At 38.3% G+C, this 17,929-nt stretch overlaps 1 protein-coding gene across 3 annotated transcripts in view; it reads right to left on the reverse strand.

The window, feature by feature from the left end:
- Positions 1-2,152: 2,152 nt before the first annotated feature.
- ankrd13b (ankyrin repeat domain 13B) overlaps positions 2,153-17,929 on the reverse strand; it is a 29,675-nt gene continuing 13,898 nt past the window's right edge. The window contains exons 3-16 of one of the 3 annotated variants that reach the window (XM_056271202.1): positions 17,412-17,536; positions 16,982-17,027; positions 16,731-16,874; positions 16,303-16,525; positions 16,021-16,087; positions 14,645-14,726; positions 13,856-13,920; positions 13,608-13,738; positions 11,958-12,115; positions 10,564-10,740; positions 10,117-10,280; positions 4,763-4,839; positions 4,504-4,563; positions 3,101-3,181 (exon numbers count right to left, since the gene is read on the reverse strand). In XM_056271202.1, coding sequence (XP_056127177.1) covers positions 4,533-4,563; positions 4,763-4,839; positions 10,117-10,280; positions 10,564-10,740; positions 11,958-12,115; positions 13,608-13,738; positions 13,856-13,920; positions 14,645-14,726; positions 16,021-16,087; positions 16,303-16,525; positions 16,731-16,874; positions 16,982-17,027; positions 17,412-17,536 — 1,490 coding nt within the window. In that variant the 3' untranslated portion in view covers positions 3,101-3,181; positions 4,504-4,532. Of the gene's footprint in view, positions 3,182-4,503; positions 4,564-4,755; positions 4,840-10,116; positions 10,281-10,563; positions 10,741-11,957; positions 12,116-13,607; positions 13,739-13,855; positions 13,921-14,644; positions 14,727-16,020; positions 16,088-16,302; positions 16,526-16,730; positions 16,875-16,981; positions 17,028-17,411; positions 17,537-17,929 lie in introns of all 3 variants that reach the window. The other 2 variants (XM_056271200.1, XM_056271201.1) reach the window with 2 other exon arrangements.

The raw sequence follows: 17,929 nt of genomic DNA on the forward strand, positions 1-17,929 counted from the left end.
TTACTTAGCAAAATTTTCCTCTAGACTGCTGATTCATTCTGGGAACAGCATTGATGCTTAAAACACTCCCCCGATAATCCCAAAATAATCGTGGGAATGAAGGTGTTTGAAGCCTTTGGTGAATTACATGACACTAATTTAAATTTTGCAATTTTTGGAAGGAACGATACATATTAAGCAGGCCTAGATGATGAACACAGCACAATCAATTATTATGTTATCTGACATTTAACAGTCTCTTGATGTACAGTGCTCGCTAATCACTGAAAACTAAAACTTTTCAGTAATTAAAATAAAGCTGAAATAAAAACTTAAATTAGACATGTTGCATTGGCCCACTAATTTAATTAAGTTTAAGTACTAAAACTGAAAAAAATAAAGCTAAGTAAAATAAAAAATAAGCCAATTCAAAATATAAATAAATAATAAAAACAGACTCATAATGTGAGGATCTTGTAACTTTACAAGAAAATGAACTGCATGATTATTCAGAATATGGTATTGACATACTAAAGGGTTTTTTCATATTTTTCTGCAGTATGATCAAGTACAAGACCTTTGCTTTTAGAATCACAACCTTCAAAATTCAGTGACGCATTAATTCCCAAAGCTTGAAAATTCAAGTTAATTTAGATGTCTTACCCTTTATTCGGAATGCCTTTAAGTTACAAATGTGAACAATATATTTCAGTCACATACAGACACAACAGCAGCACTCCACACAAACCACAGCATCAACCAAATTCAAATGAAAAAAATGTTAAATATAAATAATGCTATTATTTGTTATACTAAAACATTGAGTCATATCAGGCATTTCTGCCCAGGCATTCACAAGTCACACAATCATAAGATCAATCCTACGTGTTTATTAGCTCCGTCTCTAGACAGTGCCATCAGATCCGCTTCCTTTGAAAACTGATGGTTAATCCCCTTGTGTTTTTACATTGAAGCTTTTCAGAAGTGGAGTATGGCCATGTTTCCTAATTTGTTTTTCAGATTCACCTGATACATCAAACCCTGAGGGCACGTCAATCAGCCCCAGAATAAATCTGACTAAGGAGACAGATCTATTTTAAGATTCTCCAATAAAACTTTCCCCTTTGTCTGCGCTCAGGGCATTATCTCTGTGAGTGATTCCTCCTTTCATGTTTTATTCCAGAACTGGCACCCCTTATAAAAGCACAATTAGATTTCTGATTAGCTACCGCAGGTGTTCCAGTCATGAGACAATGAGCTCTGATGGGAATGTTGAAGGAAGCACTGAATGGAGGCCGGGAAAGAAACGGTGTTGTCGAGTGATTGAACAGATGGATGAATGCATGTCGTGACAATTACACTGATCAAAGTACCCAAGAGTTGATATGAAAGATCAACTTAGCACCATTTGAAGTAGAACAATGAAAAAAGAATGTATTTTTTTTCTGAAACGTGCATTTAGGACACATGATGAATATTGCAATGAGCATTTGATTCAGATTCAAAGGAATCATTTAGTCATTATTGACGTTTACCTGAAAATGGCTTGTTTTTTCCATTCGCTCTTCTTATTAACTGTCAGTTGTGCCATTACAATAATTTATCTTGTGTTCGGATTAAAAATCATGCCGTTAATAGTGCACAAAGGGTGGTTGCCAACCTGCTGTCATCATAACGCAGGGTTTGACGTTCCCTTTAGGGCGCTTGCACACTACAAAAAGTATGGCAGAGGATTTTATGGGTATGATTGCACAAGATTCATTTTGAGGGTGTGGACTGTGGAAAGAACTGGATTAAGGCCTGTTCACACCAAGACCAATGTGTGAAAATTTGGTGTGAGAAACATTTTAATTTGAATGACCAAAAATAACATTTTCAAGCCACAAATGTAAAAAAAAATTCTAACCTCTTTTCCATTGCACTGCGAAGCCAACCAAGATTCAAGCTTTTGGTCATGTGCCCAGAGCTGCTGCTGTCACATAAAACTATGATTTAGTGGCCCTCGCGAACAGTAAGTGAGAGTAAATAGCACAAGAATCCCAAACCAGCTCTTTTCTCTCTACTCTTGCACTAAGAGGTGTTTGATAAACACTACACCAAATACCAAAATCTCGTCCAAAACGTCCAACCGTCTCTTTGAAAACATACTGATACGGTTTGACTTCCTTTATTCCCTGTAACAAGCAGATCTTGTTCTGTACTGTACTGGGGTGTTTCTGCTTTTCCACCTACAGTGAATTTGTGCCGAACAGTGATGCTGGTGTGAACAGGTCTTTAGTTTGAAATCAAATGGGAATACATCAAATTAGATTTCCGAATTCATAGCTGGACCTGCCTGTCTGAGATTCTCAAAGTTCAGCAGGTTAACGTACCGACATTAGAGTATATGCTGCAAAAGTATTTTTTTAAGTGTCACTTTCGCAAACATTTGCGTTTTTCTTCATACATCCTTGTGAATGCAGCATTCCCATCAAATTGAGTTGGATTTGCAGCATTAACTCTTGTGTGTAAGAAAGTGCCCTCCCACATTCTATTAGGAGACATCGTGACCCCTCAATCCAAGTGCAGTGAATTGTGTGTATTAACAACCAAAACTAAAGTTCTTTAAATCCATAATGTGAAATTGAAAAGTGACAATTTCCCCCAGAATTCACACCTACCGGTGACGGTGAGTATGAAGGAACTCTGTGTGAGTGCTTGGATGATAGCTTTAAGAAACAACAGTAAGATACACAGCGCGGACTTGTCTCGGTCAAAATTGCACATTCACACGTTAGGAGACCAGACTGGTGCAGATCAGTCAGTGGATTGCCATGAGTTTAGTAGTTTGTGTTTGTAAACTTGCAGAGTGAAGACAGAGGGTTCTCTGTGATTCTGAATGACTCATTGGAGAGTTCCAGTTCTTTGGAAGAAGAGGGTGGGGCGTTCGGGAGTGGCCAATCATAGTTCACGCTGGTTACAGATCCCCAGGCATGCTCTGCCACCCCTCGCTGCCCAATGGCCCGGTCACTTTTCCATGAGTGACAGCTGTATGATACGCTGCAGTTCCTCTTCCTCTCGTCTTTGACGTAGCTCCGCCTCTTCCTGCTCGCGGGCGGACAGCGCCATGGCTATACGCAGCTGCTCATCGTAGCTGCGCGGTGGCTTATTGGTCGGTGTGCTGCGAGGGCTCTCCACGGGGCTGGGTTTGTGCTGTGGGGTTCTGGGTAATGGGGAAGAAAAGAACAAGAAGTGACTGAGATTTCTGCTAACAGAAGATTGTTTTTTTGAAAACACTCAAATCAGCACTTTAAGTGTGATGAAATATATGTGTATTATTAATATATGCGTCATCTCTCCAGCGCTGTAGGAATGGAAAGACGTTCATATATAATACTATATTAATCACCTTTTATTCACTTTCACATTTCACTTTAAACACGACAGTCGTTATACATTTTTTGCCCCTGTATCTTGAATTTTTATGTTTTTAAAAGTCTCTTCTGCTTACCAAGGTGCATTTATTTGATTAAAAAAACAGTAATATTATGAAATATCAGTACAACTTAAAATATCTGTTTTCTATTATTTTTAAATGTAATTTAAGCTGAATTTTTAGCAGCCATTCCTCCAGTCTTTCAGAAATCATTCTAATACGCAATTATTTATTATTCATATCATTTATTATAATCATCAATGTGGAAAAAAGTTGTGCTGCTTAAAACTTTGTGGAAATCTTATTTTCTTCCCAGGATTTTTGGATGAATAGAAAGTTCAAAAGAACAGCATTTGCTTGAAATAAAAAAATTTTGTAACATTATAAATGTCTTTAACTTTTTAACTGACCCTAACCGTACGTTCACACCGCCGCCGGCGAGAGCGGCAAAATTCGCTCTCGCCGCCCTGTCAGCGACGCCGTGGAAAGATTCGTGGACGCTCTGATGCTCTGACGTAGATCGAATGCTTGGTCTTTTTTAAAACTTTATTTAAAGGGGCCGCGAAGCAAACAAGCATGTCGATCGTTATGTTTGCAGAAAATGTATCGATGGAAAGAACTTAATTATAGTGACATGTTTGCTAACGAAATAAACAAATTAAAAGCCATTTGTTTTGGTGTGGCTTTTGTGTTCATGGTTAAATGCTATTCTAATTTGCATTCCCGCTGAAAAACAAGCGTTCTAGCACGAATATCTTGCCTATAAATAGTGTTGCGCGCCTTCTTATGAAATTCAAATGATCAACCTCTCCTCTATTTTGCTTGGGAACTAATGTGGTCGGAACCTTTGTTACTTGACTGCGTTCTCTGGAATCCTCTCAAACGGAGCACATCTACATTCCGATTGGTTGCCGCCGGCTGCCGCCGAACCGCGTCATAGCTCATTTCCCTAAAGTTGAGCTGATTTCAACTTCTTCTCGCCGCTCCTCGCCGCTCTCACCGTCCAAGACGCGCCGCGCCGCCCTCGCCGGAGCTCGCCGCCGGCTCTCATTGAAAATGAATGACTTCCGGCCACTTTGACGCTCTCGCCGCCGGCGGTGTGAACGCACAGTAATAGTGTGAAGTGACTGTTCCGGATTCATGTCGGCATCTCATCCTGCTTTAAAACTCTGCGAGGAGCAAGTGGAGGTGAGGAGAGAGAGAGATGAAAACCCTAGTGAATTTCTATGAGCTTCACTGAGGCTGTATTGACAGACATGCCTGTGTCAATAGCTCCAGTAAATGTGATGAGAGTGTGACGCTGTCCCTGCCTATTGTGTGTGAGATGTGACTACAGGAGACAGTAGAAGCAGAATACTGACTGCAGACCTTTCATGTCGGCTGGGGTCACAGGACAGAGAGTGTGTTCCCGGCTTACTGTTGGTCAAAGCCTCCCAGATCGTCACCTGTGAGTGAAACAGTGTAAAAGGGTTTACAGAGTCTTACACCAGGTCCTAATCAGACAACATGACACATTAAAGCAACAAGCTCTCTCTTTTTTTCCCAAGGTTACCAGGGTGATGTCAACTTCCAGGGTTGGCCTACAAAAACACGTTATCCCTGCTGCACTCTATAGGAATGGAAAGACTTTCATTTAAAGAAGCCAATCGCTTTCACTCTAGGAAATACCACTTTTTCATGCAACTTGAGTAGCTAAATGTATACATTTTTGGTGAACTTTAAATTGTTCAAATTTAAGTTGGCTCAACTCAATAATTAATATTTAGAATTAAAATTGCCTAAAATTAAGTTGGGCCAACTCAATTTAAATTTTCCAAAATTAAGTTGGCCCAACTCAATAATTAATATTTAGAATTAATTTTTTCTAAAATTAAGTTGGCCCAACTCAATTAAATGAAGTTGGCCCAACTCAATAATTAATATTTAGAATTAAATTTTTCTAAAATGAAGTTGGCCCAACTCAATTAAATGAAGTTGACCCAACTCAATAATTAATACTTAGAATAAAAAATTTCCAAAATTGAGTTGGCCCAACTCAATTTAAATTTTCCACAATTAAGTTGGCCAAACTCAATAATTAATATTTAGAATTAAATTTTTCCAAAATTGAGTTGGCCCAACACAATTTAAATTGTCCAAAAGTAAGTTGACCCAACTTAATAATTAACATTTAGAATTAAAAATGACCAAAATTGAGTTAGCCCAACTCAATTTAAATCGTTCAAAATTCAGTTGGCCCAACTCAATATTTAATATTTAGAATAAATTTTTTTTCCAAAATTGAGTTAGCCCAACTCAATTTAAATTGTTCAAAATTAAGTTGGCTCAACTCAATAATTAATATTTAGAATTTTAATTTTCGAAAATTAAGTTGGCCCAACTCATTTTAAATTTTCGAAAATTAAGTTGGCCCAGCTCAATAATTATTATTTAGAATTTACATTTTCGAAAATTAAGTTGGCCCAACTCAATTTAAATCATTCAAAATTCAGTTGGCCCAACACAATATTTAATATTTAGAATTAAAATTTTCCAAAATTGAGTTAGACCAACTCAATTTAAATTGTTCAAAATTAAGTTGACTCAACTCAATAATTAATATTTAGAATTAAATTTTTCTAAAATTAAGTTGGCCCAACTCAATTAAATGAAGTTGACCCAACTCAATAATTAATATTTAGAATTAAATTTTTCTAAAATTAAGTTGGCCCAACTCAATTAAATGAAGTTGACCCAACCCAATAATTAATATTTAGTAGTGCTGGGCAAGTTAACGCGTTATCGCGTTAACGCATTTATTAATTAATGCCGACAATTTTCTTATCGCGCGTTAACGCAGTTTTTTTATTTATTATTATTTTGAAAGTCCGTTGCTCACTGGCTCTGAATACACATAGGCCTACAGTCAAACCATGATCACAGGAGGGGTGGGATGTTGGTCAGCCAGCAAATAACCCACCCAAACAAGCAGTGGAGAGGCTTTGGCAGGTTCTCTCAGGTGAACAGAAAGGGAGACAGAGCTCCGCGAGTGAATGACAGGCGCTCTATAGATAGTAACCATGGCAACGGGCCAACGGCTTCTGTGCGCTACGCAGCTGTAGCCTTTTTAACTTAAATTAAAATTATACATAACTTTACCTGATAGGCCTGCGTTTAGTTTAGCGGGGGTGCTCTTCCATGTGAATTCCCTCCTGTTGATGTCCTGATAACTATTTAGATTCTGGAAACTCACAAACAGCGAGCCGAGGATCAGTCTCTCTTCCAATGATTTGTGCTGCGCGTGACGCGTCGTGTACAAAAAGTTAAACAATTCAACTTCGGCAACGCGCGGGCGCGTGCGTGAGGCGAGTATGACCGCAACTATTTCACAGGAACGCACCCGCTTGTCGCTGCCACCTGTGCTCGACCACTTCACCTCACTCTATGCTGATTTATAGGCTACTTCTGCGTCGGACCTACGCCGGAGCCTCTACGCTATAGACTACTACGCGTTGGTTTTCATTTATATATCTGCGTCGTTGTCCGCGTTGACGCGCAATTACACATGCAGAGGGAGAGTGTGAAACCCGGGGAGCGGTTCTAGCAATCACAGCGCTTGTTGTACGCGTAGAATTGACGTTACATTTTTGGAGAGATGCACGTCAGGGTAGGCCTACGCGCGCTACAGCTACGGCGTGACTTCGACGCAGAAGTATAAATTGGCTTTACCTCTGTTTAATGTAATCTTACGCGGGAAACCATGGCATACCATGACCAAACCTAAGCTGCTATCAGAGAAGTAACGTTGGTCGACTTATATCTGTAGTAGTGATCATGACCCTTTGACTACATAGACTGTTTCTGCTGCTCCCTGATACAAGATACCTGTTCAGAAAAACAAAAAACAAAAAACAAACAAGAAAACTGGACTCGTTTTAACAAGCTAGATAAAAGGTAATGCCCTGGCAGTGGCAAATAGCTTTGTTTAAATATTTGATTTGATTACATTAATGTTTAAGTTGAGATTTACAAGAAATATTTTATTGATACTGTGTAAAGGGAATACTGCTGGTATAAAAGCACCTTATTTGTTTAAAGTTTTTGCAAACCACATGTTATTGCACTTTTGTAGCAGTACATTTAAATCAAAAGTGCGCAATACACTACTTTAGAATTCATTATTCAATTTTGCACGTAACAATGCGATTAATCGCGATTAATCGCAAGAAAATCATGCGATTAATCGCGATTACATTTTTTAATCGTTGCCCAGCACTAATGTTTAGAATTAAAATTTTCCAAAATTGAGTTGGCCCAACTCAATTTAAATTTTCCACAATTAAGTTGGCCAAACTCAATAATTAATATTTAGAATTAAATTTTTCCAAAATTGAGTTGGCCCAACACAATTTAAATTGTCCAAAATTAAGTTGACCCAACTTAATAATTAACATTTAGAATTAAAATTCTCCAAAATTGAGTTGACCCAACTCAATTGAATTAAGTTGGCCCAACTCAATTTAAATTTTTCCAAAATTAAGTTGGCCCAACTCAATAATTAATATTTAGAATTAAAAAATACCAAAATTGAGTTAGCCCAACTCAATTTAAATTGTTCAAAATTAAATTGGCTCAACTCAATAATTAATATTTAGAATTAAAATTTTCCAAAATTGAGTTGGCCCAACTCAATTTAAATTGTTCAAAATGTCAAACATCTATGTCTACATAGTCTAACATCAAAATGTTAATGTCTTCTGTAGATTTTGATCTTTATAAGTTATGATAGGCCTATATTTTCAATGAAAACACAATAAAAAAAAAAAAAACTTTTTATTACCAAATATACTATTAATAAGACTGGTGAGTGGTGACCCAAAATACCCCTATTACAACAAATTAAAACAAAGACAAAGTCACTTATATTAAACACTTTTTTTTTTTTTGTTAACAGAAGTTATCTTGCCCCTTTAATTGCCTTGCTATCATCCTGTCAATCATCTGTCTCATTCTCGCGGGTCGCGGCTATGATTACAGTTTCAGTAAAATTTTATTTCACCATCATCGGTACCCACCCTCAGCCGATTGGCATAATTACAGTATTTGCAATGACCATCCCGTGTCCAAAACGGAGCTTACACTGTCTAAAAGAAAAGTTGTGACTGCTGACTGAACACTGGTCTGTGCCTCACCCGCTCGGCGCTGTCTAGCGCAGCACCACACAAATTTAACTCCCCACAGCTAAATAAAACAGGCTGGTGGCAGACTAATATTTAATATTTCTGATGTAAATATTTCTGTGAAACGCGTTAAGTTGCACAGAAGAAAGCCCAATCAAGGACCTGCCCTGTACAGTTTAAGAAGCGGTAGTAGAGGACTATTATTATTATTTATTTATTTATTTTTATTTTAAAAAAATTACAATAGTGCAAACACACATCTTTTAGAAATCTAAAACATTTCCAACAATGTATATAACAAGTAAACTCATTTGTGTACAATCATAGCATAAAAATGGAAAGAGCTAAACAAAGAAGAATAAAAAGGGGAAAAAAAGAAACAGCAAACAGATATTAATCATGGTACATAAACTATCTCTATATTTCTTCAAAAAAGAAGTACATTTTCTATTATCAATTATTCTTAGTGATTTGATTAAATATTTTACTTCAAATAAGAAATCTTTAAAAGTAGGAATATTCTTAAGAAACCTTTGTTTGTGAAAGTAAAAGTTTGCCACAAGGATAAGGAAGTTACCAGTAGATTCTAAAGATTTGTTTGGGTTTTCAAAAAGACAAATTACAATTGAGGACTATTATTTTGTTGAACAGACCTGAGCAACGACTGATGACGTCACATGCTCAGATTTACTTGACCAATCAGCGGAAGGGGGCGTCTCATGACCGCCCACATGTGGAAAACGAATTTTGAAGTCATGTATTCGTTTTTTGCCTGTGAACTAAAAAACGAAAAATCAAGCCGAAATCTCTTTTTTTCATTTTTTTGAAAAAACGAATAAAGCTGCCATTTTCTCATTTCTGCTTATTTCATTTCAAATTGGAAATCAAATAATCGGATGATACCCTGATTTACCCTGATTATACACTGACCGTGTTTGCATTGGTGAAAGCATTAGAGAGAGTGCAGAAACTGCGTTGCAATGATAAGATCTTCATTCTCACGATCAACAGACTGTCATCTGCTGCTCAATGCTCATCACGGCAACATTTTATGTGATGGGAATAGATCTAAATACTTTAAAAACTTCTCACGATTCGTTAATCTCGATAGCTGTAATAGTAAAAACGTATAATAGCTGTAGTAAAAGTATTCGAGAGAGTTTCACATGTAATACGTAGCTATTTCATATGCAAGCATGTCAGCCAATCACAGCAGTGGGCGGTTACACTGAATCCCACAGCAGACACGGCCCTTCAAACAGAGCGTTCAAATCAGAGGCTAAAATCAGGCTAGGAAAAATGCCTTTTATTTCTAAATTATTACTATTTTTGATCTAAAAAACATACTAACATTATAAGGGCAACCCAGGAAACATAGAATAATAAAATAACCCCATGTCAGGGGACCTTTAAACATCAAATATTCTCAGAAGACTGCAGTATTTTTGGATCTAAGGACAGAAAAATGATTTGAAGCCATGTTGTTTCATGGTTGGTTAGGACATGGTGTAAAAGGGTATATTGCTCTATGTTGCGGACACCTATGTGCATCTGTTAACAGACCTGGTCATATTCTGATCCAGCCTCAATCAGGCTCTGCTGGATGGCATAATGTAGCAGATCATCCTCTTCTTCTCTAATGTTTTCCCTCTGGTTTCCTCCTAAAATGCTGTATCCCCGCGGAGCCTCAAAAACACAAGGTGGGATCTCTCCTCCACGACATGAGTCTGATTTATACACAAACACAAATTCATGAAGACCGGTGCAGAATATTGTAGTTAAATGCATTAACCAGCAGATCTGAGTTACATCGGTACTACAGGCAGCGCTAAAAGGAATGCAATCATTAAGCATTTATCCATTAAATATTTATGTCTCTGGCCATTAAAAATGGCAAATGCTTTGTCTGAACACGGTATTATTTTGTAGCACCATATTTCTCAATCTGAGCATCATCTTAAATAGCTTCTAACAACCACATTTCCTTAAGGGGAAAAGGTTGATTCGTACTTGTGGAGCTAGAGCTGGACACGCTGGAAGAGTCGCTGCCTGGAGATGGTGTCTCTGTCCTGGGACTGTCCTTTTGTCCGTCCCCTTCAGTGTCCACCCGGGGCAAACCACCCTCTTCACAACCATTCAGGTTCCCAAAGGTGATCCGAGCATTTAGGATGTGGTAGATGGGAATTTCTGTTGTGAAGAGATGTCATTGTTGCATTAGCCTGATAACTTAAAGGGGTCATATAATGGTACATGCACTTTTACAAGTTGATTGTACTGAAATGTGTGTTGGCAGTGCCTGTACACAACCATCATATAATGATAAAAATCCATCCAGTGTTTTTGTTTTAATCTCCTTATATGTTTTCCCCTGCCTCAAATTGAGCCGTTTGTTTTTGTGACGTCAATAAAACGGACGCCCCTCCCACGATTGTTGATTGACAGGAGTCAGCACAGGAGTTTCAACACAGACCCGCCCTCGCTCGTGAGAGCTGTCAATCATAGTCTGCGCGGACCGGCGCGGTCATTGTTGATATGCTGGAGCACTGTCTATGAGCAGAATGGTGTCTAAGCGATTGTGGTGTTCTGTTCTTGGGTGTAATAACGAACACAGCAGTCATTTTAATGTTCCCAAATCCGAACCGCTGAAGACGCAGTGGCTGAGTTTGTTTTCGAAGGGAATATTCCCCACGAGCAACGTCAATGCTTTCATGTTTGCGCGAATCATTTCACACCAGACTGCTTTATAAACGAGGATCAGTATAAAGCTGGATTTGCTAAGAAGCTGCTCGAATAAAGGAAGAAGCTGCCATGAATAAAGGATCGGTACCAGATATTCGTGTTCCTGCTGAATCTCCAGAAGAACTGAAGTGAGTGTAACGTTTTATTAAACTTTATATTAATATTTATATCTTTGCAAATCGCTAGCTGCACGCTTCACAATGAATGCGGCTAAGGTTTACACTCAGGGTACATTACGGCATGTTTTCTATGTACGACGTTCTCAATATAATTCATAATCCCACGTTTATACTGAACAATCTCTATGGCTCTGTGAACAATGCGTTATGGTTATTGTGTTATTGTGTTACAAACGGTGTATGCACAGAACAGAGGGGCGGGGTGAGCGCAGCTCATGATAATTTAAAGGCATATGCACTGAAACGGCGTGCTGAAAACAGAGCTGTTTTTGACCAGGTAAAATAAGTGTTTTCTTACAATACTAATGAGAATTTTTAATTAAAGTATATTACAAAGTTTTAATTTAGACCCTAAAGAATCATATTAGCTTGTACAAAAATGGCATTATATGACCCCTTTAAATGTGTGTTTGTTTGTAACCATACTTCGAAAACACATTTTTAGGCATATAGCATGTTCTTTCCATTTTTTCCCCTTTCTCTTACCTATCTTGATGGGGAAGCCAGGAGGCAGACGTAAGGTGATGAAGTCCCTAAGCTTGGCGAACAGAGTGTTGGAGATGGCCATGAGGTCGATGATAGGAGCCACCTGCTCCTCCAGAGATAAAGGGTGAGATTCACACAACCACAGCTTGGCTTTGAACCTGGGAAAAAAACATTCATGTAATGGCCGTGGCCCGTGACACAGCAAGCTGACGGTCGGATGTTGGCCATCGATGAGTATCTGTCGGGCTAGTTTTGAGGTGTGTTCCACACGTCAATTAAAGTCAGGCTAACGTCGCCGGCAGTTTGCCCGATTCACCATGTTGAATCGGCCTCTGGGCCGTCGGTGAGAGATATCGCTCTGATTGGCTGTTCAGTTTAGCCAACGAGTCCGTGCATGACAAATAAAAGCGAAAGTGATGAAAGCGAGCAAAGACAGCACAGAGGGCTGTTTTAATTTTACGTCATCTCAAGCCTTTCATATCAAAATCAGCCGCCTGGAATGAAGAAAGTGATCAACATGATTGATATTCAAAATGGTAAGCATGCGCTGCTTTGTTTACGGTTTGTATATCTGCAGTCCTAGTATCGGTTTCCCTTTGTGAATGAAGAACAGACTATTCATACCTACTGATATAGACAGGTATTTCCTTACAAGCAGACGCTGAACGCACAAGCTAGTTGGCAGTCGCCTGTAGTCTTTAGTGTTCAAGCTCAGATTTCTGGCCCAGACGCAGCCGACACAAGGCGACAACACAGTCGGCTTTCGTCGCCGCTAGTTCTTTGACGTCGGCTTGGTGTGTCACGGCCTTAAGACACGTGTGACCTCATACAGTCTTGGCAGTCCAGGAAAAGAGTGTAAACTTATGTGCCCTTGAAGTAGAGCAGTGTAATTTTAGTATTATTTATATACCATATACATTTTGATGACAACATGTTTTACATTGCTTTAACTCATCAAAATAAGTTAAGCAATTTCCAACTTTTTTTATAAGTTATACAAGATACAAATCTGTAGTGAATTATAATGAATGATTAGGCAAATTATTTTAATTTACCTGCTGCATTTCAACAATTTTAAAAGTGTGATGTACAGAACAGCTCATATAGACAACAAGTGTATAATCACTCGACTTACTTTGGTTTGCTTTATGTAACAAACATTTAGTTTTGATACCATGTTTAAATAAGTGATGGAAATGAAACATTTTTATCATTTTGAATTCAGGTTTATCGTTTACAATATAATTATTTTGTTTTATTTTATTTTGTTTAGGCTACTTCCATGTTATGTTTCCCGCTTGAATGCATGACATCATAATAACAGATGCCCGACTGTGAGGCACGAGTTTCCCAGGTGCACTTAAAGGCAGCATCAGAAGACTATTCAAAGAGGAACACATCTCATTAGTAATGGTTTAAACTGGTATCATAATTACTATTACAGTAGGGTTTGGATTTAAATAAATCTTTCATATTTATATTACAGTTAGATTTTTTGCATTTATTTTGATAGGACTCTTTGAGGAGAGATGGGAAACAGTTGGAGAGGAGAGAATGGAATGGGACTGGGAAAGGACCACATTTTCTTCAGAGAATCTAGTTATTTGTTTCAAAATGAAAATGAAAGGGTTGAGACACTAGTCACACTACCTTTGTGTTTTGGTGGTGAGGTTACAAGGCTGTCCGATGTCTCTCTGACTCATGTTGGGATTAAAGTACTCCTCAGCCGTCAAGGCCAATGGGTTCGTTGAGGGGCAGGATATCTGAGTCACCATTGTGTGCTGTAAAACACACACGCACAAACACTTTGAGGCAACAAAAGTGACATAGTACTAGAAAGGCACTTTAGATGTCTTGATGATAAATGAACAGATACTTGACAGGCTCCTCTCACTCACTCCGTTGTTAGGCCCCATGTGCTGTTCAGCGATACCCAGGAAGGATTGCAGAGGTGTCTTGCCGCCTGAGACAAAAACGCAACACACAGCAGGTCATATTACAGAAGATGTGCACAATCCCAATGATCTGTATTACATCACAGTAACAGTAGACGAGACAAAGACACTGTTTGTTTGGAAAAAAATCTGAGAGGGCATTGAAATAATGATTCATCATATTCAACACGGCATGCCTACCAATGCACACGCTCATTGTGTTTTGTTGAGAGAGAAAAAAAAGCATATGTGCTTAAAAAACTAAATTTCTTAATCTGTATTTTTGTCCTTAAATGTTATCCTTATGCTCACCAAGGCTGCATTTATTTGATCAAAAATAAAGTAAAAATAGTATTATTGTGAAATATTATTACAAATTTAATGTTTCTCTATTTTAATATATTTTAAAAAGTAATTCATTCCCGTTGTCCCTGCTGAAAAATCCAGCTGTGGAAACTTTTTTTAAGGATTCTTTGATGAACAGAAATTTCAAAAGAACAGCTTTTTTTTTTTTAAATAGAAATATTTTGTAACAAAATCTTTACTGTCACTTTTGATCAAATGAATGTGTCCTTGCTGAATAAAAGTGTCAACTTGTTTTTTAAAAAAAATCATACCCTAAACTTTTAAACAGTTATTGTACTGATTTAAGAAAATAATTTCAAATGTGTGATTTAGATTTCTGAAAATATAGATAAATGTCAATGTGGGCATGTGAAGATTGTGATTTGAGAAACAAATTGGTCAACGTACCTTTGGGTTTTGTTTTGTGCTGGTCAGTGAGATGGTCAGTACGTGTTCGTGTGATTAGCTCAACATTAGAGGCACAGTAAACCTGAAGCAAAGACATATGAAAATATTAGTTGATCATTTGTTTGTTAATCTGCCACATTATATCCATGACAAACATAAAACACTCGCTTATCCTACAAGAGAATGCTGTTCATGGATTTGACATTTCAAAATATGGAGAACTTTGAAGCAGATTTAGAATTTCATGAGCATTTACATTGTGAAAATAAAGAGTTCATAATGCATCTAATGCTCAATCTTCACGACGGCACCATCCTTTACTGATTGTAGTGTAGACACTAGACAGCTTAGCAGATTGAAATGAGAGCAGTCTAGTTACGTCATGTCGCATCTCTGCACTCTCTTCCAGTGTATTGGGTGTAAACGAATGTTGTTTCATAGCAATTGGTTCCTTTCCAATCGGGTCAATGGATGAAAGCGGGCTAAATTTTGCAACTGTGAAACACTATGTAAATCAAGGGATAAGTGCATGAATATTAATTGGGTCATAGAGACGTTGCTTGGTAACCTTCCAGGAGTGTCCAGTCAAGTACCTTAATTACTATTCACGAGCCAAGCCTTCACCCTAGTTGGATATGTCAATTTGCCAGCTAATTAGCTTACAATTTAACAGCCTTCCTATTAGCCAAGGATAACTGTCAAGATAAATAAGATATTAAACTTGAAAAAGGCTTATCAGCTAAGGTGTTTAATTACCATTATCATACATCAGTACAACTTGTGTTTCTGTACTGTGGTGATTCTCAATTAAATGTTTCCATGCCTGTTGTTATTAGTGTGTGTCTGTTTATGTTGTAGGTGTGGGTGTGACACATTTTAGTTAAGTTTCATGTGTTTCAGTTTGTTTCTATGGTTTTTCATTGATTAATTAAGTTATATACCTGTGGCTTGTTTTGTTGATTAGTTAGTTTGCCTATTTAAGCCCTGGCTGTGTCTGAAATTGCATACTCTCTTGAGTAGGTGCTTATTTTGAATAAGTAATTACTTCATGACCACTTAAAAAAATAAAAGTATATAGTATGATTGTGTGTATATACAGTATATCCAACTGTATATAAAGAGCTGAGCGATAATATAGTTACATTTTGCAACAAATTTAAAAATGTGGCAGTTGAGATTTACTATAATAGTATATTGCTTTAAATGAGTAAAACGTATGTATGCAGGTAAAGTGGTCTATACTATACATCCAACTTTTATTATATAGAATTTTTCAACGATATAATGAAAACTATTGAAAATTCATCTGTTTTGCATTTTCTTTTATATTATCAGCAAAACGATTTGAGTGAGATTTACTGTGATATAAGCCATACCTTTGATTCATACCCGTTCACCACCTCTGTTTTCTCACTCCGCCAGCCAAGAATGCCTGTTTTATTCCTGCAGAGACATCCCGGCATGTTACCAGGTGGCCAACGTGCCGTGCAGGCAGAGGTGAGTCCAATATCACACATTTTATGATGAAGCTTATCCTAAAAGTGCTGGCTCACACTCTCAGCTTTACAGTAAAGCCAAAATAATAGGTTACGATGCCCTTCCTGTCTAAAATTTTAATTGCCGACAATGACTTGGCAATTGTTATGTTATGTGCTCACCTCTCAAATGAGATGTTCCTGGTGTCAAGCTGCGTGGCCACCACGGGAGCGGATAGACGGGCCGCCACCTGTTCATCGCTGGGCTGCAGCGCCCCCAGAAGGTTCAAAGCGGTTGTGCACGATCTGGGGGAGGGGGAGGCGGGAGAGGAAGTGTGGCACGGCAGCGTCTCGCAAAACACCAGCTGTCTGTCATGATCCACTTCCATTACCATGGCGCTGGAGTCTGAATGACAGGTGGAGAGAGAGCGAAAAAGGAAGAGAGCCAATTAGAGACTGTGGCGGAGTGAGAATGAGGTTGTTTCCATGCCAATGATGGCTTGTTTGAAAGAAAGCTGAGCGAGAAGTGGCATTGAGAACAAAAGCTCAGATCAAACCCAAAATCTGATTTGAAGGTAACAGGCCGTTCAAAAAAAAGCCATCGCACTCACCTTGACCCCTGAATATAAAGCTGCGATTGCCTCTTTGCCAGGTCATTTGATCAAATCCCATGAGTGTTGTGTCCACCCGCAGGCACTGGCCACTCTTCCATACCCGATATGTGTCACTCGGACAGATACGAGACACGAGCGGAACTGGAAATAGAGGGAGAGTTTAACAATAGCAGGACATGAGGATGTGGAAAGAGGAAGAGCCTGTCCAAACATACCATTTACACATGATTACAGCACGTATGACCTACCCCAGCTTGTAAACTCCCATTTCATCTCCACGTAGAAATCCTGCGCCTGAAATACAAGAGGGAGAGATAAGGTTAGTGCATACAGTGGGAGGCCGAAAGTGAGAGACGGATCGCTCTGCAGGGAAAGACATGAATAATAAAACTCCTGGAGAGATGAGGAGCGGGGAGAACCAGAGAGCTCGCACATCCATCATAAACAAAAGAAAGAAGGCTACGGGGCGCCCAAGGTTGAAAGAAAAAACTGGTAAGGACAAGGAAAAGAGAGGGCTTTGCAAACAAACCCAGTGGTTCCCTATAAACCTGTTTGTTTGTATGCAAGAATCTACTGGAATGAGGGCTCAGGTGTGCAGGCAGCAGGTGGTTGTTACGATGCTGTTTGTTAAGCTCATACCTTGTTGTTCTGCCATTAACAGGTTCAGGGTTTATTTACCTGTCGGAGTCTCTCCAGCAGTCGCGGAATCCCTGCCAGTCTCTTAGTGGTGCGCTGACAGTCACGGTAACGCAGCACCAGCCGCACCAGCTCCGGGTTACGTGTGCTAATGGCCTCCTGCAACACTGACAGACAGTAGGTAAAGTTTCAAGAGACACCAAATTAGGGATGCATGATATTTTTATGCTATTTACTTTATTTATTCAGTAGCTTTGCCATCATTATATGCTCACTTAAAGTTAATCTTAAAAACACTAATACATTTATAAACAATGATTTTTATATAATTTTTATTCTGTACATGATATTGTTGAGATGCCTAAGTTTACCAGTACCATTTAAAATGACTGATTATTTTTTATTTTTTTTAGATTTATTAAGAATTTATTTTAACACAATGACTTTCTTTTTATTCTTATTATTACTCTGTGTTGTAGCGCTTTGGGTTTGAGAAAATTGCAATATAAATAAAATGTATTATTATTAAAATAATAGAACTTCAATATCTTCCAGAAATC

This window comes from Rhinichthys klamathensis, unplaced genomic scaffold (genome assembly GCF_029890125.1).
Source record: "Rhinichthys klamathensis goyatoka isolate OS25496 unplaced genomic scaffold, OSU_Roscu_1.1 h1tg000311l_1, whole genome shotgun sequence".
In the NCBI taxonomy this organism is placed as follows: Eukaryota; Metazoa; Chordata; class Actinopteri; order Cypriniformes; family Leuciscidae; genus Rhinichthys; species Rhinichthys klamathensis.